Source organism: Lissotriton vulgaris, chromosome 8 (genome assembly GCF_964263255.1).
Source record: "Lissotriton vulgaris chromosome 8, aLisVul1.2, whole genome shotgun sequence".
Taxonomy (NCBI): domain Eukaryota; kingdom Metazoa; phylum Chordata; class Amphibia; order Caudata; family Salamandridae; genus Lissotriton; species Lissotriton vulgaris.
In genome coordinates this window covers 1,295,881,858-1,295,907,800 of record NC_141696.1, presented here as the reverse complement: position 1 = coordinate 1,295,907,800, position 25,943 = coordinate 1,295,881,858, and the positions used below count along the sequence as shown (strand labels likewise).

At 53.4% G+C, this 25,943-nt stretch overlaps 1 protein-coding gene across 2 annotated transcripts in view; it reads right to left on the bottom strand.

Moving 5' to 3' along the window:
- The window catches only part of RDX (radixin), a 441,143-nt gene that overhangs the window by 118,033 nt on the left and 297,167 nt on the right, over positions 1–25,943 (bottom strand). For both annotated transcript variants that reach the window (XM_086935225.1, XM_086935226.1), the window contains exon 10: positions 14,552–14,682. In XM_086935225.1, the coding sequence (XP_086791351.1) occupies positions 14,552–14,682 (131 nt within the window). The remainder of the gene's footprint in view (positions 1–14,551; positions 14,683–25,943) is intronic.

Here is a 25,943-nt window from a genome sequence, read left to right as displayed (position 1 = left end):
GTGAGACACACTTAAAGAAACCGGACACCAATTTATAAAAATAACACAGATTTTAAATTTATTTAGATCCCAAAATCATAGTACTTTGAGATAGTGATTTTTCAAATAATGGAAAATGCACTGTATTTGTATCTTTAAAGCGGCAATGTTATTCTATAGTGGATAACATACTGCATAAGGTCCAGTGTCAACGACATATAGGACTGTTCTTCTGGACTTACGGTGAGTATGTGGCAAGGTCCAAGGCAGCACCAACAGGTCACCTCGGTCGGTTCTGGGACATCCGGTTGCAGTGGTGCTTTTCTGCATCAGGTGACCCGCTAAAGTCAATGGGAGACGTCCTGTTAACAAGAGGCTGCAAGCGGGGACTTGAGGGCTGGTCTGGGTTTAACCCACAGGGGGGCTCAGGTCTTGGGCACATGGACACCATCTGTCCACTTTAACTCGGGCTGGGGGCGCTCGTGTGCAGTGGGGCTTTGTCCGGCGGGGGCCACACTGTTGAAGACTTCTGAGCTTCTCAGTCCCTGAAGAACGAGGCTGCAGGCGGCGACTGGGGAACCAGTCTGGCTAAACCAAATGGTGATCTCCACTCCTGAGGGTCTCAGGACCATGTTGGCACCATCGCCTCCCTTAGACTCTGGCTGCGGTGCGTGGGTGCATGCATGCTTTGAGGTATCAGGTTGCGGTCACTCAGTGGCTCACTCTGGGTCTTGGGGACCTGGTGAAGAGGGGAAACCGGGCAGCAGGGACACTCTTGGTGCTGGTCTGGTGGATCCTGACGTCCCTCGACAATAGGGCTTGCTTTATTCTGTTGGAATCCGAACTGGACCACCAACAAGCCTTAGTTGCTGCAACTGCTCGTGTGCCCAGGGTATTGGTGCTGGGTGGCTATTGGGGGGTCCTGGTGTCTACAAATTTCGCAAGGACACTGATATGACCTTCTGGATCACGAAGACCATTCTCCTGTCACGCTGCTCCTTCGGTGAGCCTGATAGGTAGCAACAAGGTGAACTGGCAGATGCTTTGCGGTGCCTGCAGATGCAGATGCAGGGGAGCAGCTCCTCTACTCCAAGGGAGATCTTTCCCAGTGGTTGAGGTGCTGAGCAGTCCTCCAAGGGTTTGGGGGGAGTATTTCCAGCTCTTGGCGAGGTCGGTCCCAGCTATAGTGGAAGTGCAAGCAGCCTTGCAGGGTTGGCATCAAACTTTGGTGAAGGTATTCAGTTCACGCTCTCTTTGGTCCTTCTTTCTTCCTCGGCTCCCAATCATCTAATCTAATTTCCTGGTGTCAGGGGACCACTTAAATACTCAATTTAGGGGCATTAGGAAGAGCGAAGGGTAGTAACCAATGGGCAACTTACCCCTGGGGTTACTACACCGCCTGGATGACCACTTTTGGTGGGGAGTGGGCATCACCCTGTTCCAGAATTCCTAATTCTACCACATGCAAGATGGTGGAATACTCTATTATGTGTTCACTTCAGCCTGTCCACCTTAGGGGTGTGACTAGCCAGAGGTGCAACACGCCTCCTTGCATATTTCCTGCATGTCCTGCTGCCAAATGGTCCTCAGTGCAGGGGGCAGCATCTCCCTCATGTCTTGGGGAAGCCAGGCTTGCATATCAAAGGCTGTGGGCTCTTTAAAGCTCCTGCCTTTTTATGCTTATTTACTAACCATCCTGCTGGAGAAGGTGTAAACACGTCCTGCCAGAGCAGGGATTGTTTCAGACCGCATAGTGGGGCTCCCACTATCTAGGGGGTGAGAAACTAGTCTGTGGTGGCAGGCTGGATGTGACCAGTCAAGATAGCACACAGAGGTACCCCCTGAAACCACTAGTCCTCATAAGGTACCCTCTGGGTGCATATATTAATAAACCCATCACTTAAATCAATCCAGAGTGGGTTAATTAATACGAGGTGTTTGATACCAAACACCATAGGCTTCAGTGAAGCCATTATGTAGCTGGAAAACTCGTTTTGACCAGTGCCCAGTGCATACCTTTAGATAGCTTCCCTGCTCACTTGACTATCCAGCAATGGAAGTAGACATTATAGAGGCATATCTGCTCATGCAGATATGTGCTCACATGTAGTATAATGCACCCGGTCTTAGGGCTCCAAGGCCTGCGGTAGGTGTGACACACATATAACCCATGCAGTGTTTTTGGTATGGCATGGAGTGTGCCATGTCATCTTTTCAAACATAATTTGCACCATGTCACACAGGTTGCAAGGGAAGTCTGTGTAAAATGTGTGTGTGGGTCCCTTAGGGTGGCATATATATGCTGCAGCCTCAAGTACCCTGTTTAGTACCCATGACCTAGGTACCTGGGATACCATTTACTAGGGACTTACAGGGGTGCTAAAGTGCCTGGCCAATTGTGAAGCATTCAGCCATCACTTTGTTTTAAGGAAGGAGCACTGGCACGGAGGTATGGTTAGCAGACTTCAGTGCACTGTCAGAGACGAAAATCAGCCTCTAGCAGTTAAAAAGGGACAAAAAGGAGAGAGGACAAAAATTGAGTTTCCTACACATGTACCCAAACGTTCCCACAGGTTCCAAATTAATTTCTTTCCTCAGTCTGGAAATAAAAGGAAAAAAAGGTAGCACCAATGGTATTCCTGCGGATATATGAAGGTCACATGCACAACAAGTATGAATCATTTTAATCCCTTAATCTGTACACCATTCAGACAGTATGTAGTGAATTTTCATTATATAAATCCATTCAGGTTTGTTGTGCAACATAATTCAATTGTAGGCAATGAAAAAAACTAATTTAAATGTTGTAAAACTCTCTAGATGTAGTTCTTGAAACAAAATCAGGTTTGTAGGGACGGAAAAGGCCTCTAGTTGGTAATGGATGCACACCCCTGCCATGAGCGCCCAACTGTACTGAGGTCTATATTGTTGCCATAGGAGAACACACTTCAATCATGTGCACCATGACATAGGCCTGTCTCACAGATTACGGTCGTGTTTTACTGGGAGAGGGTGGCCAACGATCTACCCCCATAGAGGTGAAAGGCTACTCTTTAGCCAGGAGTTAAGCAGCAAGAGCACGGTGGTGGCCACATACTGTGTAGTGATCAGTAGGAGTGCATAGGTCCATTTTAACCTATGTCACTGAGTGAGGTCTACAGGCTCACTTGCGCTTAAACGTTCCACTCCTGTGAGCCTAACTCACCACCCATGGCAACATCAAAATAGCGTGAAGGGCTATGCAGTTCAGAAGGTGGATCTGTGCTGTGTGTATGTTTGCCTTGGGGGGGGGGGGGGTGCCATACCGGCACAATGCAGTACTGAGTAGTGCATGCATGGCATAAGCAAGTGCTGGAAGTGCATTTGCCAGAGAGTGGTAGATGCCTGAAGGATGTAGTGCTGTGAAGTGTGTGCGCAGGATAAGTGTGTGCTGTGTGTTAGTTATGTGTACTTGGGAGTTGTACAATACACACAGAGTGCAGTGCATGCATATTAAATGCAAGTGCTGAATGTATGTCTGCCTAAGTGTGGTACATGGAAGATGCAATACTGTGCAGTGCATGTATGCTGTATACATGCAATGTGTGTATGAGTGACTAGATGGTACATGGGGGGCCCTTAGTACCATTTTGGGAGGCCCATGCATGCATAGTGAAACATGGAGTGGAGGTAGAGAGATTCCCCTTCTATGTCCACACCTTCAATATAGTGCCCCCTGCCTCCTAGGCTCAGAAGGCCTTCCTTAGGAGTGACTGCCACATATTTAAAATAGTGCTTTGACCCTGCCACACATGGTGAGGGCAAAGTAGAGTTCGATCAGTTTGGACTGCTCCTGCAGTCTGCATTGGCATTGGTTAGTTTGCTTCGGTCACTCAGGGTAGCACACCAGTGCTTAATGCCCTGGTGACCCCATTAACTCCCCTGCCCAACACTGGTACCAGCTACCAGTGACTTATAAGGAGGTTAAAGTCCTTGCTAATTGGGGTTGCTAACACACACCAGTTTTAGGATAAGAACACTGACACTGGAGCCTGGTTAGCAGGCTTCAGTGCACTGTTCAAGTTGAAAACCAGGATCTAGTAGTCCAAATGGGGCCAAAAGTAGGGGGGCACCTGCAAAAAGCCTGTTTTCTTACAGAGTCCACAAAATGTGTCATCTGTCAAGCAGCCAGAAGGGCTGTGTGAAGAGAGGAATCTCTGAAAGACTTCTGCCTGTGACTATGACTGGGGGCCAAGATCTGCTAGGCTCCCCGCTGGGTGACGGGACATCACCCAAGGAATTCAAGACCACCTGACCTGGAGCCTGGAGCACCAGCGCCAGCCTCCTAGCCAAGACCAGTGAGTCCTGGAAGTAAGAGGAGAGCAATGGAGGGAGTGAGGTCCTGAGGGGAGCCTTGTCAAGTGGACGTTTTGTGGGAGGAAATGATTGCTGCACCGATCGGGTCGTTGCCCATGTGCAGGAATGAGTTGGTGGGTCCCATATGCGAGGAGAGGGCTGCTGTGAAAATAGTCTTGCAAATGACTGTCTTGTGGTAAGGCCCAAAGCCTTGTGCAGTAGTAGACAGTAACCCAGTATGGCAGGAGGGGCAGCAGTGGTAAAGACTGCTGCGAGGCAAGGGCCAAAACCATGTCCCGTAACCACTGATAACTTTGACATGTTTATTGGGCTGGAGCCTGTGAACAGTAAACGGCGGTGACCCAATGTGTCGGAAGGGGTCACTGGAAATACCAAGGTCTGAGACCTGTTCTACCCTGTTGGATAAGTAAGGACTGTGGAAGCACTGTCACCTAAGTGTGGGGCCCAGGACGCAGAGCTGGTTCTTTGCAGACAACCACACCCTCTTCCCACCACCCTCCATCAGGAGGAAACTAACACTTGACCAGCAGGACAAGCTGCAGGCTATCTCTGATCGCTGCAGAAGAGCTACCACGAAGGAGAAAGGCTGCTCCCACTTAGAGTGTGGTGTGGAGTCGCTGCAAGTGTCCGTGGACAGGGCCCACCCAGAACTTATAACGTTCCTACCTGCTGGAGGAGGCAAGACTTGTTTCAGGCCAGATTGCCCTGGGGGGAACTTGCTGCAAATTCAAGCACATGTGCACTGGAACACTATTGAATTTTAAATCAGAGCCGTAGTGGAGTTTTGAGACTCTACATTCTAGTGCAGCGTCCCTGGATGTACAAATTTGTGAATAGGGAATGACCATGATTGCTAACCACCCCGTTCTCATCCCCCCTGCCATGCCTACAAGTAGGAAACCCTCAGGGCTCCTGCCTTAGTCCAACGCTTTTTAATTTGTATATGTCCCCTTTGGCAACACTGGTGGAGTTGTACGGAGTAAAGATAATTTCATACGCCGGCGACATCGAGACTGGACTAAGGGAACATCCTCTATCTAGGACTGTCGAAGTGTCTCCTACAACGCCTCCAGGTGGAGCAAAACGCAGCAGCCAGGGCCATTCTTCACCTTAAATCGAGGTCCCATATGGCACCTCATCTCAAAGCCCTCCACTGGCTTCCTGTCAGGGAGAGGATACAGTTTAAGGCATTAGTGATGTTCTTCTAAGCCCTTCATTGTTAGGGGCCTCATTACCTTAGAATACGGGTTGGCTGGTACACTCAGACAAGGGCACTCAGACAAAACTCGGGGGCGTATGCATGTGTCCCTAAGGAGCGTTTGGCACGCAGGGGAGGTAAATCCTTCAGCCTACTTTGGGAACAGGCATGGAACAAACTCCCGGTGCCCCTCAGACTCTCAGGACTTGACGAGTTTCAAGAAACTGTTGAAAACATGGCTTTTTGGAAGCTAATCCATCTTTAGGTCAGTCACGTGATTCTGCGGCGCCGGGACACTCCTTTTGGAGTAGCTGAGCGCTATATAAACTTTCTCATTCATTCATTCAATGCAAGGAGTAAGTGGGGAAGAGAACCACCAGAGAGACACTAGGGCCCAGACCTCAAGGGAGGACTGTGTAACTGTTGCACAAGTTACTACTTGTGTAACGATATATCTGTATGAGTCATTAGTTAGTGATAGATTCCTTACCTTAGAATATCCCCAGGCGTCAGACTGGATCCGGAAATTTTTGCGTAGCAATACCCCTGCACTTCGGTAGGCGTCGTCTGCGGCTGCGCGTCTGTCGTCGGCATCGTTAGCGCCGGAATGACGTCTGAGTACTTAGACGCCGCCCATGCGCACTGACGTCAGTTCTGATACACAGCTTTTCCGCGCCAGATACGCAGAGCCATGATAGAACCAACACTGGTGCCATGAAACTAGGGCCCTGAAAGGGGATGACCTTAACCCTAGATATCGGTTCGCAGAACGGGGAAGATGGGTGGGTCGGTAAGGAATCTATCACTAACTAATGTCTCTTACAGATATATTGTTACACAAGTAGTAACTTGTGCATCTGAAAGAGACACGTTAGTGATAGATTCCTTACCTTAGAATAGATACCCCAGCAATACCAACCCCGGTGGTGGGTCTGCGAACCAATATCACACCAGAAAGTTCTGGAGGACGGAAGGGCCAAAGAAGCCATCCCTCCGGACTGGACTGTCCAGGCAGTAGTGTCTTGCGAACGTGTGCAGCGAGGCCCACGTAGCTGCCTGGCAAATGTCCTGTAAGGGGACTCCTCGGCCCAGGGCAGCTGTTGTTGCCGTGGCACGAGTGGAATGAGCCCGCAATCCAGCAGGGGGCTCCTTTTTGGCCATGGAGTAACATGCTTGAATACACAAGATGATCCACCGTGAAATAGTCCTCTTGTGTACCGCCTTTCCCTTCTTCGCGCCCACGTAACCAACAAAGAGTTGGTCATCCACCCAGAACTGGCGTGTGCGATCCAAGTAATAAGAGAGCGCACGTTTTGGGTCCAGACGGTAGAGCCTCTCTTCCTCTTTCGAGGGATGCGGAGGCGGAAAAAAGGTGGGCAAGGTGATGGACTGCCCGATGTGGAAGGCCGTGACAACCTTGGGCAGAAAGGAAGGTCGTGTACGCAACACCACCTTGTCCGGATGAACAGAGAGGAAAGGTGGAGTAGAAGAAAGAGCCTGGAGCTCACTCACTCTCCTGGCAGAGGTGATGGCAACCAGGAAAGCAGTCTTCAGGGTAAGAAGACGGAGAGGACAGTTATGGAGCGGCTCAAAGGGAGCACACATTAGATAAGTGAGTACAAGATTCAAGTCCCACTGGGGCATCACGAAGGGAACAGGAGGGAGCATGTGTGTGAGGCTCTTCAGAAATCTATTTACAATGGGGGACTTGACTCAGGAAGGCTGATCGGGTAGCCGTAAGAAGGCAGAAAGAGCAGAAAGGTACCCCTTAAGAGTGCCCAGAGCAGAGCCCTGCTGGGCAAGGGAAAGAAGAAAGAGTAGAACTTCAGAAAGGGGTGCAGAGAGAGGGTCCACAGCCTTTGCTGTGCACCATGCCACAAATCTGTTCCACCTGCAGGCGTATACCGACTTTGTGGAGGGACGCCTGGCTGCCAGAATGATATCACAGACTTCGGGAGGCAAGTCAAATGGCCTCAACTGCCGCCGCTCAATCTCCAAGCTTGTAGGTGGAGACTGGACAGGTTCGGGTGCAGGACCGTCCCCTGCTGCTGCAACAGAAGGTCCTCCCGAAGAGGCAGACGAATCGGGGGATCGACTGACATGCTGAGTAGCTCAGAATACCAGTATCTTCGTGCCCAGTCCGGAGCCACCAGGATAACCTGGGCCCGGTCGCGCCTGATCTTCTTCAGCACTCTGGGCAGAAGTGGTATAGGCGGAAAGGCGTACAATAGACCGCAACTCCACTCGCGACGAAAGGCGTCGCCGAGCGAGTGCCGCCTTGGAAATTCCAACGCGCAGAACTGATGACCTTGCGCGTTCTCTTCTGTGGCGAATAGATCTAACCAAGGCTCTCCCCATTGCTGAAAGAGGCCTTGCGCCACGTCAGAGTTCAGACGCCATTCGTGATCCATCATGCACCGACGGCTGAGTTAGTCTGCCCTGGCATTCAGAGAGCCTGCCAGGTGTTGAACCACCAGGGTCACGCCCTGATGTTCCAGCCACTGCCAGAGGCGCAAAGCCTCCTGGCATAGGGTCCACGACCCCACCCCGCCTTGTTTGTTGCAGTACCACATGGCGATGGTGTTGTCCGTGAACACCTGCACTACACTCCCCCGGACAGAGGGAAGGAATGCCTTCAGTGCTAGACGAATCGCCCGCAGCTCAAAAAGTTTGATATGGAGCCGGGACTCTGCCGGAGACCAGAGGCCTCTGATCTCCGCCTCTCCCATGTGGCCTCCCCAGCCCTGGAGGGACGCGTCCATCACAACCACGTGCTCCGGGTGGGAGAGGGAGCTGCCACTGACCCAGTCGCGGTCCGTGAGCCACCACTGCAGTTGTCTCGCAGTGCCCTCCGAGATCAAGACCTGATCGGACAGGTTGCCCTGATGCTGGGCCCACTGAAACTTCAGGTCCCACTGCAGAGGCCGCATCCACCACCTGGCGTGATGCACCAGAAGGATGCAGGAGGCCATCAGCCCCAGAAGCCGCAGCGTCAACCTGACCGAGACTCGGGATAACGGCTGAAAGATGGGAATCAGAGCCTGTATATCCCGAACCCGCTGTTCGGGAGGGTAAACCCGAAACTGCGCCGAGTCGAGAACCGCTCCGATGAAGAGGAGCTTCTGAGAGGGACACAGGTGCGACTTCGGCCCATTAATGGAGAACCCCAGCAAATGCAGGAGGTCGGCCGTAGTCTGGAGGTGGCTGACGACTGTCTGGGGCGAGCCCGCCTTCAACAACCAGTCGTCTAGGTAGGGGAAGACTGACACGCCTAACCTGCGCAGATGAGCTGCGACCACCGCCATCACCTTCGTGAACACCCGTGGGGCGCTGGTAAGGCCGAAGGGGAGCACGGTAAACTGAAAGTGCTCTTGGCCTACCGTGAACCGCAGGTAACGCCGGGGGCCGGCAGGACGGGGATGTGGAAATAAGCATTCTGCAAGTCCAACGCTACCAGCCAGTCTTCCGGGTCCAGGGCAGCTAGGACCTGAGCCAAAGTCAGCATCTTGAACTTCTCTTTCCGGAGGAAGCCGTTGACGTTCCGCAGGTCCAAGATAGGGCGTAGGCCCCCTTTGCCCTTCTTGGGTACCAGAAAGTAGTGGGAGTAACATCCACACCCTACTTCTGGCCCAGGAACGCGCTCTATGGCCCCCTTGGCCAAGAGGGCCGTGACTTCCTCTTGCAGAAGTTCCAAGTTCCAAGTGATCCCCCGACACGCGGTGGCATTGCGGTGGCATGGATGGAGGGGTCGCCTCGAAGGGGAGGGAGTAGCCCCTTCAGACGATCTGCAGCACCCACTTGTCCGAAGTGATAGTGCGCCAGTGGGAGAGGTGATGGCGAACCCTGCCTCCCACAGGCGTCACATGGGCCTGAAAACTCGGAAGGTTTTGAGGCGGGTGCTGTGGAGGGTGGTGTGGACTGGCCTCGCCGTTGTCCCCGACCACCGTCACGGCGGTTTCCACGACTGCCACCGCGCTGTTGAACATTTTGCGGCGCATGGCTGGCAGCACGTGTGGGGGCGCCCCTTCCATGGCCACGAAAGGAGCGAAAGGCACCCGTTTGCTGGCGTGGGGCCGTGAGGCCCAAAGACTTGGCCGTAGCCCTGGAGTCCTTAAAATGTTCCAGCACATGGTCTGCCTTGTCGCCGAAGAGGCGACGGCCATCAAACAGCATGTCCAGAAGTGTGGCCTGGACATCAGCCGAGAAGTTGGCGGACATCAACCAGGCGTGGTGTTGAACCGCCACCGTCGTTGCCATTGCCCTGCCCAGTGAGTCAGTTGTAGCCAGCCCACACCGGATGGAATAACGTGCTGCATCTCGGCCCTCCACATGGGGTTGGGCGAGTTTAGCCCGGACCTCCTCCGGGCATTGTGGCAGCACCTCCGCAACCGTGTCCCACAGAGTGTGGGTGTAGCGGCCCAAGAGACAGGCGGTATTCACAGACCGCAGCCCTAAGCTAACAGACGAGAACACCTTCTTCCCGAACTGTTTGTATCTCTTGGATTCCTGGTCGGGCGGGGCCGTCGGGAATGCGGTCTGGGAATTGGAGGCCTGGATGACCAGGCTCTCGGGGGTGGGATGGGTGGACAAAAGCATGGGTCGCCCAGGGCCGGGCGGTAGCGTCTGGCCACGTTCCTATCCACAGGCGGGCCTGTGGCGGGCTTGGACCAAGTGCCCACAAGAACGTCACATAAGGCCTCATTGAACGGCAGCAGAGGCTCGTTGGAGCTTGACTGCGGTTTGAGGACCTTAGTGAGGAGGTTAGTCCTCACGGCCGGGACGGGGAGCTCAAGGTGTAAGGCCTTGGCTGCCTTCGTCAACACTACACTATATGTAGACCCCTCCTCCGAAGCCACAGTCGGAGGGGAGTTAAATCCAGTGTCTGGCGATGTGTCAAGACCACTGGCCTCCCCAAGCTCATATGTCCAGTCCTGTTGAGACTGGCACTCCAGTGCCAGAGGGTCCTCAAATGTTATGTTATGTTATGTTAACACATCCTTCTATAGCGCAACAGCTACTCCAAAAGGAGTGTCCCGGCGCTTTGGCGAAGAAGTCCTTCGGGGGTGGCAACATAACTGAAACCGTAAGGAAAGGCGGGGGCCCTATCTGGTGAAGAGCCAAGTTTTTAAAGCCTTTCTGAAAGACATAAGGCTGGAGGTCTGTCTAAGAGAAAGGGGAAGCTCGTTCCAGGCGCGAGGAGCCAAGTAGTGAAAAGAGCGGCCGCCTTGTCTGGCGCGTTTAATGGTCGGAACTACCATTTTAGACAAAGAGGCGGACATAAGGCTCTGTTAGGTTTATAAAAAAAAAGACGTTTCCTGATGTAACTAGGGCCAATGTCATGAAGGGCTTTGAAAGTCAGCGTCAGACTTTTGAAAAGGACTCTCTTGGCTATAGGAAGCCAGTGCAGTTCTTTTAACAGGTCCGAGGCACTAGCGCGTCTGGGGAGCCCGTAGATAGCCCGGGCAGCTGAATTTTTGGACTACTCGAAGTCTCCTCACAAGGTATTTGGGGAGACCTAGGTAAAGGGCATTTGCGTAGTCTAGTCTAGACCCAACAAGTGCTTGAACAATGACCCTTCTATGATTGATTGAGATCAAGGGGAGAAATTTTCTGAGCATCCGAAGGATGCCGAAACATTTCCCCGAGAGGCAAGATATTTGGGGCCCAAAATCTAAGTAATTGTCGACGATGATTCCTAAATTTTTAGCTTTGACACTTGCATTTGCAGGTGGAAACAAGTCTGCGGCCACCAGCTTTTCCAATTTGGTTCAGTGGCGCAGCCAAAGAAAAGCAGCTCCGACTTGTCGGAGTTGCATTTTAAGCCGTGCTCTCTGAACCAACCAAAGACTGCCTCTAAGCAGCTTCTGATGCGAGTCCCGTCAAACACCTCATTCTTGTCATATGTGAACAAGAGCTGGGTGTCGTCGGCGTAGGACACGATCTGAGCGCCGAAAGACTCCGCCACCTCTGCAAGGGGGGCCAGAAAGATGTTAAAGAGCAGGGGACTAAGAATAGACCCCTGAGGGACCCCTACTTCCAGAGGTGCCATAACGGCGGAGTGTGGGGGCGCCCAGATCGTTAGCCGGCGTCCGGCTAGGAAGGATTTAAGCCAGTTCCACACCGTCCCCCGGAGACCGCATTCCCAGAGTCGTGTTAGGAGGGTATCATGGGGAACGGTGTCGAACGCCGCCGACAAGTCCAACATGACCAACATGGCCTTTCCTCCAGCATCCGACACCTCTCTAATAGCGACAGTGACTTCAAGTAACGCGGTCTCTGTGCTATAATTAGCACGAAAACCAGATTGAGTGTTGTGCAACAGATGGTTCTCCTCGATGAAATTAGAGATTGATCTGTGCACATGTCTTTCTGCCACTTTCGCCAGAGCGATACCAGTTACCTGCAAAACAGGATTAGTAGACGGGGCCTCCTCGTGGAAATAAAAATCTCCATAGGCTGTCGGAAGCGGCGCCAGAGTCGGACCGTAGGGAACATTGGGGTCGGCGTCCACAGCGGGCGCCGGGGGCGACACCCGTGGGTCCAGCGCCGGTGAGGTCGACCAGAGACGACCCGGATCCGGTAGCGGATCCAGTGAGGTCCTGCACGCCGGGACCGCAGTTGCCGGCGGCGCCGAGGCCGAAGCACACGGCGGCGTCGGGCCCGGAGCAACCGACCCGCTAGGACCTCCAGACGGGACCGTTGGGCCCAAAGGCGCCACGGAACCCGACTGAGGAGGGAGGGACCTCATGGCTATGAGGTACCGCTCCATCTCCTCTGGCGTTGCGCCGTGCCCAGGGACCCGAAGGTGTGGGGCAGGCGTCGACGCTTGCGACTCCCGCGGAGCCCCATGGGCGGTGTCGCCTGAGCCCCCAGCCGCATCGTGCGAGCGTCGGGGTGGGTCGGAGGAACGATGACGTCTCTCCGACCACTCATGCCTCTTACCTGAGGACTTTGAGCCTGACGACCGGTATCCACTCCCGGAGCTGCGATGACTCCGACCTCGCGACCTGTCCCTCGACCTCCCGTGGGACCGGGACCTGGAATGGCGCGGGGCCGACTGCCGGAGCTCCAGCCGCTTGCGGGACCGCTCCCGCCTAGCCTTCGACGTCAGGGCCCGGCAGTCGGAGCAGGTGCGGTGGTCGTGATCGAGGCCTAGGCACTTCAGGCACCGGCGATGGGGGTCCGTGACCGACATCAGTCGATCGCACTTCGAGCAGGGTTTGAACCCGGGCATCCCTACCGGCACCGATAAAGTCGAAGACTCAAAGAAAAAGAATGATCAAAAAGATCAAAAGTTTAGTCAAAAAATGACTAGGGGTAGAGCTTCGCCGGATCTGCGCTAGCTGGCGCGGAAAAAAGAAGAACTGAAGCCAGCGCGCATGGGCAGCGTCTAAGTACTCCGACGACGTCATTCCGGCGCCAACGACGCAGACGACGGACGTGGAGCCGCAGACGATGTCTACCGACGCGCAGGGGTATTGCTACGCAAACATTTCCGGATCCAGTCTGACGCCTGGGGATATTCTAAGGTAAGGAATCTATCACTAACGTGTCTCTTTCAGATTGTGAATGTCATTCTTCCTTTGTGTGGGTAGCACAAGAAATAAAGTACTTCTCTTTTGTGGTATCAAGAGTGCATTTGTTTATTGCTGCTGATGTGGAACACATTTGGAGTTGTGCACTTGTGTTCACTGATCTGTATCCAAACCTCCCTCCCCTGACCCCTCTGAAAGAGCACTAGACTCCTCAGACCTTGCACATCCTGAGAGTAAAGTGCAGAAGAGGAACTGGCCCACTTACTCAAGATCCATAGTAAGCTGGGCCCTAGGAAATTAGGAGTAAAAGGCCTCAACCACTGCAGTTAGGCCCAGTTGCCCCTGCGTGCCCCATGGCCCTCTAAAAGGGGTCCTGACAAGGTTCCAGAGGGATTTATTCTAGAACTCTCGAGAGGTACAACAAATTAATGTAAATGTCAATCTTAAATGACTGCAACAGTTACACGTGTAATGTCCAGAGATGCAATAAAAATTGCCTTGTAAAAATACAGGATTTATTTTGTATGTTTACAGAAACAATAAGGGCTACATATGAACATTATTACCCACACTTGTTTATATATCTTCATGTGTAGTCATTCCCCGACAACGATATATCAATTGTTGTTTTGTTTTAAAGCAAATTTATGAGTAACTAATTAAAAAAATGTAGCTTAGTGTGAAAATTATTTATTTGCTGGAGGCTCTATATTTTTCAGAAATAAACAGTTTTTTCCCCCAAAACTTGGAAAAATAATTTCTTCATAACCATGCTCTATCACATACAACAAATTAGACCAGAGCAAACTCAACTATAATAACCTTGAAAGTATCTAAAATAAATTCTCTGAAACTATTTTGTTTTTAATTTAAAGCTTAATTTAGCACATTTAATCCAGGCATATTACTATAAATGAGAGATAAGAGCCAGAAGAAAAAGGGGCTATCAATGTATCAGATGTACTGGAAAGAAAACACTTCTGCAGGTTCAACACTTTAAGAATTTGATGGGTCACTTTGCTGGAACTATCCTGTCATTTCATTATATCAGTAAATCAGAAAAAGGATAACCTTGTGCAGCCTAGCTGCCAAGTGGCTAACCCAGAGACCTGATTTCTAGTCACAGCTTCCACTCCTGACCAATAATTTTTTAATTATGAGCAAACTACTAATAGCCCCATTCCTTACATTGCAAATATGCGCAGGGTACAAATACTTACAATGTACTCTCAATGTGTCATTCCATTCACCCCATTTCCTCACTATGAAACCATTCAGTTACCAATAACCAGCTCTTTCATAAATAAAATTGCATCCGATTTTCTGGAGCATTACATCCACTTGTATAGAATTCCACATATTCAAACTAAATAGAAGTACAATCACAGGAAATTAACTTTAAAAAATGACTAAAGAGACTATTTAAGAAAAGTAATAGATTTTGTAAGTTTAAGAGCAATTTGAAATAGGTTCTGAAAATTACCTTTCTGAGCCTTCAATGTCTGCTCCTCAATTTGCCTGAGACGTTCAATTAACTCATCTTTTTCACGTTCTATTCTTTCTTTTTCCTTTTCAGCTATTTCCCTTTTCTTTTTCTCATTCTCCAACTGTGCTCTAGATAGAAAAGCAATTGTTTGTTTAAAAAATGTACGAAAAATATAAATGTTACTCGTGAAACGTACTAATAACAGGCAAAAATAATTTCATGGCGTTTCCACTACACTTAGTGGAGGGTGGCTGCAAACATACTGAATCAGCCAAGGAGGGAAAAGAGAACGTCAGTGTATTATAGCTACTCTGGTGACAATACTAATAAACGCCCAATTTCAGTGATGCCAGTCTTTTTTTTAAAATACTTTTTAGAACAAATCTTAAAATAAAAACTAGTCAATGAGAAGCTGCACAAATTCATCTCGTCCATTTTTAAATAAATAAAAATGGAAGAAAGCTGCCATTAGTCATCACAGACTAAAACAAAGAAAATCATACCTCACCTTTATGGCTGAGTTCTCACCCAACTATCATAGAAGGTTGCGCCTTATGCAGCTGAAATTCAGTTTATCTTCAAACTTGAATAACGTTATAATTTCAGATTAATATCTAGCCCTCTCCCTTTGCTCTCCTCAAATCTAAATATGAAAAAATAATTAGCCCACTTGAACATTCATCCTTCGGTTAGAGAGTTCTGTCCTGTGAATGCATGGGTTGCCCACCAGGTCACTACTCTACAAATACTGGTTATGGGTATGTTCCTACATAAGGCTTTGGTACAATCTTTTCTTTAGTATGCAATGTTCTCTTTACTTTTCTACAATAAATTATAAGCGAGACAATTAAACGTGCAGCAAACGACTTCGAAGATGCCAATACATTACGGCTTGGATCCTTTTTTTCTTAATTTCTTTATTATATTTTTTACATAAAACGACCAAAAGAATAAGTCACACAACATGGCAACATAACTCTGCAGCATTGTCCCTCCACATCACCTAGGTAATACACAGCAGTCAGGGGGAGGGGTAACACTAAACCACAATTTATCATATTGTTAATTATACTTCACAGGGACCAAATTGTGGACGCACATCAACTGACACCAAATATCCTAGCATATGCGGCAGGATTCAGAGGAAGGGGAGGTGGGGACGGGACTGGGGAGTAATGGATAGATGGGCAGCACGTGGCTGCCCATCCATCTTTAACCACATTCAAGCTGCCCTCTCTTTCTAGGAGTTCTCCCACTTGTCAATGGGGGATGTCAAAGCAGGACCCCCACCTCCAACTCCACATCCTCCAGGCGGTCCATCATTTCTCCCCACATAGCCACGTCACACTCTGCATTTTCATCGGTCCGCACTTTTTTTTCCCCAACCTGCACTCTTCGACCACTTCCCATTTCCGCACATCTGCCATCCACTTATACAGTGGTGGGGTTGTTGGATTGATCCAGTGAATAGCAATGCAATGTCTGGCTAGCACCAGGTCCAATAGGGTACATCTACACCCCATCTTTCTCTTCTTCTTGGGGAGCAGCACAAAGAACAGGAGGAAATGGTGAGGTGTAAGCTCTAGCCTTAATTTGGTGACCCCCTTAGTGTATGCACCACTCCTCCCCAATAGGCCTGAAGTCTGTGGCACCCCATGTTACGTGAAAGAAATCTGCTGGGATCCCTGCACACTTGGTACAACCCTCCAACCAGTTTGGGTATATTCTGTGAGGGCCTTAGGTAGGTAATAACAATGTGTACGCTTCAATCATGCATTGCTGGTGGTTCCCTTCAGTTAGGCTCTAGCAAGTTACCATACCCCATCTGGGAGTGGTTCGTAGAGGTCCTTAACCCAACTATTGGGAGTTGGTACCATATCTATGCATCTATTGTCCTTCAAGGAAGCATACAGACGGGAGGGGGCGTGGTTTGGACGCCGATCGGGATGGCGGCGTGAATCTGCAGCTCCGCGCCTGATCCCGCAACTTATCCTGGAATCCATCTCACCTCACGAGCGCTGATTGTGGTGCGGAAAATCGGTCCGAGGCAGCAGGGTGACAAAGAGCTGCGGTTGCGGGCTGGCTGGGGCCCGGGGGAAGCGCTGGGGGCCCAGTTCCGGAGCCTAGAGGTGCCGAGTCATGCGAGCAAAGATGGTGGCGGCCCGGAACCACGGAGGATGATCTGTGAGGGACAGCGGTCCGCAGCTGTAGCGGAGTGAGTGCTGCGACCTGGCAGGAGCGAGCAGAGGGGGTCCCGACGGCGCAGAGCTCCACAGCGGACAAAACGGTGGGGAGCGCTCTGGCCACCTCGGAGACTGACGGACGTTGCGCCCATCCCCCATCACTTAGCGTGGCGGCCATTTGTGCACGGCCCGCTCCATGGCGGCACCCCACGACTATCGCTTTTGACGAACAGCAGACACCCGGTGAGGAGCCACATCTCAGGGCTGAAAAAAGGAGTGCATAATGAGGAATCACACCTGACCTCGGGACTGCCCATACGCACCGGGTGGGAGCTCTAGAAGGGCGTAGCCCCCCCTGGCCGGTTATCGGCTACCACGGACACTACTGAGCTGAGTGAGAGGTGGACCTGGGCGGGCTCTGTGGGCTGGCTCCTGCAACCAAGGGCCGACGAATTTCAGCAGAATACTGGCACAGCGGCGGTGCAGTGATTGAGTGGAGTGGGAGACGGGGGCACCAGACTGATAGGACGCGGCACACCAGCATAGACCGCACGTCTGGCTCTGGTTGAAGACTGCCGGTTGGTCCAGTCGCGCGCTGTTGGTTCCTCCGCGCGTTGGGACGGGCCCCCCCCCCCCGCGACTCTGCTGAGATATGATGAGCCCACACTGGGGACGGCTACGAATTGCGTGAAGGGAGACCCCTGAGCTACGGGGGGCTTGCTGGGGTACTGTGGGAGGTGGTGAACAGTGGACGGCCATTTTGAGCCCAGCAGTGCGGCCCCAGAACCATAGACAACTAGACGCCAGGAAGTGGAGGCAACGGCTGGGGGGAGAACACTGAAGCCACTGAGTGGCGAGAGGATACCGGGGACCGCTTTCACCTCTCGCAGTTGGAGGCTGGGGCCGGAACACTTTGAGAGACGCATTTTCGACGGTGCACGCGGCGCTCAAGATGGCAGCTAAGGGAGGTGACCTGACTGTGAAGCAGGGGAAAAACCTGGTAAATGTGCCGGGCGCAGATGGCGGAACTCATACTGCCCCGGACGCTGATGCACAGGAGCAGCGGTTGAATAAACGACTGGATGGAATACTGGAGGCCATAACCGCGACCAAGGAATCCCTACATCAAGATATAGCGCAGGTCGCCACGGGACTGGGCCTACTAAGAGCGGATCATGCTAAACTGACAGAGTGAAAGAAGAACAAGTTACTTACCTTCGGTAACGATATATCTGTAAGAAACATTAGTTAGTGTTAGATTCCTTACCTTAGAATATCCCCAGGCGTCAGTCTGGATCCGGAAACTTTTGCGTAGCAGTACCCCTGCGCGTCGGTAGGCGTCGTCTGCAGGCGTCCCCTGCGGCTCCGCGTCCGTCGTCGGCGTCGTGCGCCGTGATGACGTCGCTGGAGTATATAGACGCCGCCTCCGCGCGCTGACGTCAGTTCTTTGTACACAGCTTTTCCGCGCCAGGAGACGCAGAGCCATGAGAGAACCAACACTGGTGCCATGTAAAACTAGGGCCCTGAAAGGGATGTCCTTAACCCTAGGTATCAGTTCGCAGAACGGGGAGGATGGGTGGGTTCGGTAAGGAATCTAACACTAACTAATGTTTCTTACAGATATATCGTTACCGAAGGTAAGTAACTTGTTCATCTGAAAGAAACACGTTAGTGTTAGATTCCTTACCTTAGAATAGATACCCCAGCAATACCAACCCCGGTGGTGGGTCTGCGAACCAATACATTCCTACACCAGAAAGTCCTGGAGGACAGAACGACCAAAGAAGCCATCCCTCCGGATTTGACTGTCCAGGCAGTAGTGCCTCGCGAAAGTGTGCAGCGAGGCCCACGTAGCCGCCTGGCAAATGTCCTGCAAAGGGACTCCCCGGCCCAAGGCAGTAGTAGCCGCCGTGGCCCGAGTGGAATGGGCCCTTAGCCCAACAGGAGGCTCCTTTCGAGCCAAAGAGTAGCACGCTTTGATGCAGAGAACGACCCATCGAGAGATGGTCCGTTTATGGACCGCCCGTCCCTTCTTCGCACCCACGTAGCCAACAAACAGTTGGTCATCCACCCGGAACTGGCGTGTGCGATCCATATAAAATGAAAGCGCACGTTTTGGGTCCAGACGATGGAGCCGCTCTTCATCCTTTGAAGGATGCGGAGGCGGGAAGAAGGAAGGGAGGGTGATGGACTGCCCGATGTGAAAGGCCGAAACAACCTTGGGCAGGAAAGAAGGTCTAGTCCTCAGAACCACCTTGTCAGGATGAATGGACAAGAAAGGAGGTTTGACAGAAAGAGCCTGGAGCTCACTCACCCTCCTGGCAGAGGTGATGGAACCAGGAAAGCCGTCTTTAAAGTCAGGAGACGGAGAGGGCAAGAATGAAGGGGCTCAAAGGGAGCACACATCAGAAAGGTCAGAACCAGGTTCAAATCCCACTGAGGCATCACAAACGGAACAGGTGGAAACATGTGAGTGATGCCCTTCAAGAATCGAGTTACAATCGGGGATTTGAACAAAGAAGGCTGATCAGGAAGCCTTAAAAAGGCTGAAAGGGCAGAAAGGTTGCCCTTGATAGTGCCCAGAGCAGAGCCCTGCTGGGCAAGAGAGAGAAGAAACAGAAGAACCTCGGAAAGAGGGGCAGAGAGTGGATCCACAGCCTTTGCTGTGCACCATGCCACAAATCTGTTCCACCGACAGGCGTATACCGACTTAGTGGAGGGACGCCTGGCTGCCAGAATTACATCACAGACTTCAGGAGGCAAGTCAAATGGCCTCAACTGCCGCCGCTCAATCTCCAAGCATGGAGGTGGAGACTGGACAGGTCCGGGTGGAGAACCGTCCCCTGCTGCTGAGACAGAAGGTCCTCCTGAAGGGGCAGGCGGATCGGGGGACCGACTGACATGCTGAGTAGCTCGGGATACCAGTACCTTCGAGCCCAGTCCGGAGCCACAAGGATAACTTGGGCCCGGTCGCGCCTGATCTTCTTCAGCACTCTGGGCAGAAGTGGTATAGGCGGAAAGGCGTATAACAGACCGCAACTCCACTCGCGCCGAAAGGCGTCGCCGTGCGAGTGCCGTCTTGGAAACTCCAACGCGCAGAACTGATGACATTGCGCGTTCTCTTCTGTGGCGAATAGATCTAACCAAGGCTCTCCCCATTGCAGAAAGAGGCCTTGCGCCAAGTCCGAGTTCAGACGCCATTCGTGATCCATCGAGCACCGACGGCCGAGTTCGTCCGCCCTGGCGTTCAGAGAACCTGCCAGGTGTTGAACCGTCAAAGTCACGCCCTGACGTTCCAGCCACTGCCAGAGGCGCAGAGCCTCCTGGCAAAGGGTCCACGACCCCACTCCGCCCCGTTTGTTGCAGTACCACATGGCGGTGGTGTTGTCGGTGAACACCTGCACTACACTCCCGTTGACAAAGGGGAGGAATGCCTTCAGTGCTAGACGAATCGCCCGCAGCTCCAACAGGTTGATATGGAGCCGGGACTCCGCCGGAGACCAGATGCCTCTGATCTCTGCCTCTCCCAAGTGGCCACCCCAGCCCTGGAGGGACGCGTCCGTCACGACAACGTGCTCCGGTTGGGGAAGGGAGAGGGATCTGCCTCTGACCCAATCGCGGTCCGTAAGCCACCACTGCAGTTGTCTCGCAGTGCCCTCCGAGATCAAGACGTGGTCGGACAAGTTGCCCTGATGCAGGGCCCACTGAAACTTCAGGTCCCACTGCAGAGCCCGCATCCGCCACCGGGCGTGATGCACCAGAAGGATGCAGGAAGCCATCAGTCCCAGCAGCCGCAGCGTCAACCTGACCGAAACCCGGGATAGCGGCTGAAAGATGGGAATCAAAGCCTGAATATCCCGGACCCGCCGTTCCGGAGGATAAACCCGAAACTGCGCCGAGTCCAGAACCGCTCCGATGAAAAGGAAATTTTGAGAGGGACACAGGTGTGATTTCGGCACATTGATGGAGAACCCCAGGTCGTGCAAGTGGTCTGCCGTCATCTGAAGGTGGTGGACGACTGTCTGGGGCGAGCCCGCCTTCAACAACCAGTCGTCTAGGTAGGGGAAGACTGAGACCCCCAACCTGCGCAGATGGGCTGCGACCACCGCCATCACCTTTGTGAACACCCGTGGGGCGCTGGTAAGGCCGAAGGGAAGCACGATAAACTGAAAGTGCTCCTGGCCTACCGTGAACCGCAGGTAACGCCGGTGGGCCGGCAGGACGGGGATGTGAAAATAGGCATCCTGCAAGTCCAACGCTACCATCCAGTCTTGTGGGTCTAGAGCAGCCAAGACCTGAGCTAACGTCAACATCTTGAACTTCTCCTTCCGGAGGAAGCCGTTGACGTTCCCTAGATCCAAGATAGGACGTAGGCCCCCCTTGTCCTTCTTGGGTACCAGAAAGTAGTGGGAATAGCAACCACGCCGTACTTCTGGCCCAGGAACGCGCTCGATGGCCCCCTTGGCCAAGAGGGCCGTAACTTCCTCCTGCAGAAGTGTCAAGTGGTCCCCCGACACACGGTGGTTCTGCGGTGGCATGGCTGGAGGAGTGGTCTCGAAGGGGAGGGAGTAGCCCCTTCGGACGATTTGCAGCACCCACCTGTCCGAAGTGATCGTGCGCCAGTGAGCGTGGTGATGGCGAACCCTGCCACCCACTGGCGTCACATGGGGCCGAAAGCACGGACTAGGAGGATTTTGAGGCAGATGCTGCGGGGGGAGGTGTGGTCTGACCCCGCCGTTGTCCCCGACCGCCACCACGGCGGTTTCCACGGCCGCCACCGCGTTGAAAGGATTGTTGCGGCGCGTGGCTGGCAGCACGTGTGGGGGCGCCCCTTCCTTGGCCACGAAAGGGACGAAACGAACCCGGTTGCTGACGCTGGGTCGAGAGACCCAAGGACTTGGCCGTGACCCTGGAGTCCTTGAAGCGTTCCAGCGCGTGGTCCGCCTTATCACCGAACAGGTGACAGCCATCAAACGGCATGTCCATCAACGTATTCTGGACATCTTCCGAAAAGTTGGCGGATCTCAGCCAGGCGTGGCGACGAATCGCCACCGCCGTTGACATAGCTCTGCCCAGCGAGTCGGTCGTATCAAGACCACACCGTATCGAATATTTAGCTGCATCTCGGCCCTCAGCCACAGCCTGACCGAGTTTTGCCCGCACCTCCATGGGGCATTCTGGCAGCAGTTCCGCGACCATATCCCGCACAGAGTGGGTGTAGCGGCCCAAGAGGCAAGCGGTGTTGCAAGACCGCAGGCCCAAACTAATGGACGAGAAGACCTTCTTGCCAAACTGGTCATACCTCTTGGATTCCCGGTCGGGCGGGGCCGACGGGAATGCGGATTGGGAGGTCGAGGCCTGGATCACCAGACTCTCAGGAGTGGGGTGGGTAGACAGGAACTTGGGGTCGTCCGGACAAGGACGGTGGCGCCTGGCCACGTTCCGATCAACAGGCGCACCTGAAGCGGGCCTGGACCACGTGCCCAACAGAACGTCTGACAAGGCTTCATTAAACGGCAGCAGTGGCTCCTGTAGGCATGACTGCGGTTTGAAGACCTCAGTGAGGATGTTAGGCCTTACGGCCGCAACGGGGTGCTCAAGGTGTAAGGCCTTGGCAGCCCTCATCAGCACCACTGAATATGCAGCTCCCTCCACGGATGGAGGAGAGATCAAACCAGGGTTAGGAGAGTCGTCCAGACCACTGGCATCCCCAAGTCACCTGTCCAGTCCGGGTCATACTGGCACTCGCGTGACAGAGGGTCCTCGGACCCCTCCCAACCTTCACCGAACTCTTCATCCTCTCCGTATTCGGAGTCAATGATGTAGACCGGCTCCTCGGGGTTCATGGGCCCCACCGGCGCCGAGCCCGGCGTCGAGCGACGCCGGTCCGACTTCGCGTCCGGCGTCGGGGAAGGTAAGGGGACGGCGCTGCCCGGAGCCGGCGTCGGAGCCCCGCTGCCGGCCGGAGCCGGCACCGGAGAACCGGCGCCGCGCGGGGACGGCGTCGGGGGTAACCCCGATGGTAACGGCGCCGGAGAGGCCGGAAGACCAGCCGGGGCCGGAGCACCCGACGGCGCCGAGGCAGGGACACCCGAACCGCTAGGGCCCCCAGACGGTGGCACTGGGCCCGAAGGCGCCGTAGGCCCCGTCGGAGAACCGAGCGCCCTCATGGCCATGAGGAACGCCTCGATCTCCTCAGGCGTCGCGCCGTGCCCAGGGACCGGAGGGTATGAGGCAGGCCGCGCCGGCGACTCTCCCGGAGCCGCGGGGTTGGGGTCACCCGAGCCCCCGGCCGCGTCGGGGGGAGTCGGGGGTACGATGACGACGCCCCGACTTCTTGTGCTTCTTACCTGATGAGCCTGACGAGTGGTGTCGACTTCCGGAACGCTCGGCGCGGCTCCGCGACCGCTCCCTCGAACGCTCTCTCGACCTCCGGCCGGACCGGGACCGCTCCCGGTCCCGACGTGGGGCCGACACCCGGAGCTCCAGTAGCTTGCGGGACCGCTCCCGCCTAGCCTTGTTGGTGAGGGCCCGGCAGTCGACGCAGGAGTCCACGTCGTGGTCGGGGCCCAGACACCGGAGACAGAGGCGGTGATGGTCTGTGACCGACATCGTGCGCTCACAGTCATCACAGTGCTTGAACCCAGGCATCCTATCAGGCACAAAGAGTGAAATAACAATTCGAAAAACTTGGTCAAAAGACCGGAGTACTGCTCTTCAGATCTGCGTCCACTGGCGCGGAAAAAAGAAGAACTGACGTCAGCGCGCGGAGGCGGCGTCTATATACTCCAGCGACGTCATCACGGCGCACGACGCCGACGACGGACGCGGAGCCGCAGGGGACGCCTGCAGACGACGCCTACCGACGCGCAGGGGTACTGCTACGCAAAAGTTTCCGGATCCAGACTGACGCCTGGGGATATTCTAAGGTAAGGAATCTAACACTAACGTGTTTCTTTCAGATAATGAACTACTGCTTCAGGAGCTCAAACCGGCGGTAGTGACCGCAGAACACAAACTGTCCGATATTCTCGGTCGCTTGACGACATTGGAGAAACGCGCGGAGGATTCCGAAAGCTGCAGCAGAAGAAATAACGTGAGGGTGGTGGGCCTGCCGGAAAAAGTTGAGGGGGATGACGCAGTGGCCTACATGGAGAACTGGTTTAAAACAGTAGTGGCCCCGGAGGACCTCTCGCCCTTCTTCTCCCAGGAGCGAGCACATAGGGTCCCGGCCCGCCCACCTATGCAGGGCCGCCCACCCAGGCCAATGGTGGTCAGACTATTGCATTTTAAGGACCGAGACCTGCTGATATGGAGGGCGCGCTCGGAGGACCCCTTTCAGGTGGAAAATAGCTCGGTCACAGTTTTCCCGGACTACACACAGGAGGTCCAGAAGAGCAGGGCATCCTATCTGATCGTCAAAAAAGAACTGAGGGAGGAGGGCATACAATACTCCTTGCTTTTTCCGGCTAAGCTACGAGTGATCCTGGATGGAAAGACCCAATTTTTTCAGACCCCTGATGAAATGTGGTCATGGCTCGAGCTGTACCGTGCTGGTACGGACCGCCAGAATAGGGGTGAGAGGGAGAGACAAAAACCGGTTCCGATACGAAAATCGCAACGCATCCGCAAGCGAAACAAACTCAAGAGAGCGATGCGGGACGACCAGATGGTGGCGGACAGAAAAGGGGGAGTAGCTGCGACAGCAGTCATTACAGGATCACAACAGGAGAGGATATCGATTGGCTTGGACTCTGAAGACGACGGAGGAAAATCGGGAGGAGACGTCTCGGAAGTGGATAGCTCTGCTGGGCCAACGGTCACCCCACAAACGGCGGATGGACTATTTAACGAATGACAATTGGGGTGAGGTCTACACTTGCTACTCCTGATGGGGCAGCTTACCCTGGAGTTTGGCGCACTGACAGGTACTGTGTTGCAATAGCAGTATGGGACCATGGGCGCGGGGCGGGGGCCTTGCTTGCCCCGGGTCGGCCCTGAATCACCCTCTCGTTGCCCTTAAGGCCTTCTGTAGTGACAACTACAGAGTAGTGGAGTGTGTGTTGTGTTACAGGTTTGGATGGGAGCTGATGTTGTGTTATTAGGTCCTGTTCTGGGGAGTGGGGTTGGGGAAGTTCTTTTGGGTGTTTTGAATGGGGAGTCATGCTGCAATGATGTGGGTAACCAATTGACACTGTTGAAATGGTGGGGAGATAGCTACTATGGGGACGTTACCTAATTTGAAATGCCTTACATGGAATGTCCGTGGACTTCGAACAATGTCTAGGAGGTACAAGGTGAACGCCTATCTAGTGAGGCGCGGCGTCCAAATTGCACTGTTGAGAGAGACTCATCTGACCAAACAAGAATGCACTGCACTACAGAAAAGATGGCATGGACAGGTGTTTGGCACCACGTACTCCGCGTTTGCCAGGGGGGTGCTGATATGGGTGAGAGCGGGGGTCCCATTCCAGGCCACGAACCAGCTAGTGGATCCTGGGGGTCGGTATGTGGCGGTGGAGGGGAGGCTGTATGGCGGTGACGTGGTCTTATGTAGTGTATATGCCCCCAATACTGATCAGGCCCGTTTTTTTGATAGCCTCACAGGCTCGCTTGCACACTTCCTGGCGGGCCCCATCATGTTGGGTGGTGACTTCAACTCGATCATTGATGTGGCGCTTGATAGGTCGCATCCGCCATTAGCCGACTCCCCAGTGCGCAGATTAGCCACACACAGGAGTGACTGGCAGGAGAGGTGGGGCTTTATAGACGTATGGAGGGAACAGCATCCTGAGGTTAGGGACTACTCCTTTTTCTCAGCTCTACATGCGTTACATGTTAGGATAGACTCAATCCTCTGTGGTGGCCCGCTGTCCGCCATGATAACACACACGGAGTATCTAGCTAGAACCATTTCAGATCATAACCCCTTATTAGTGAGGGTGCAATGGCAGCAGGCGAGATCTGCAGTCCCAACATGGAGACTGCGGCCTGATACATTAGAAGACCTGGTGTTTAGTGACACGCTCATACAGGGCATTGAGCACTACTTTGTTGAGAACGAGGGTTCGGCTGCCACGAGATCGATAGAATGGGATGCAATGAAGGTGGTAGTGAGAGGTGTCTGTATGGGCAGATTTTCGAATGCAAGGACGTTGGTTTTGGCTGATCTGGAAAAAGCGGAATGCGTGTTGAGAGATCTAGAA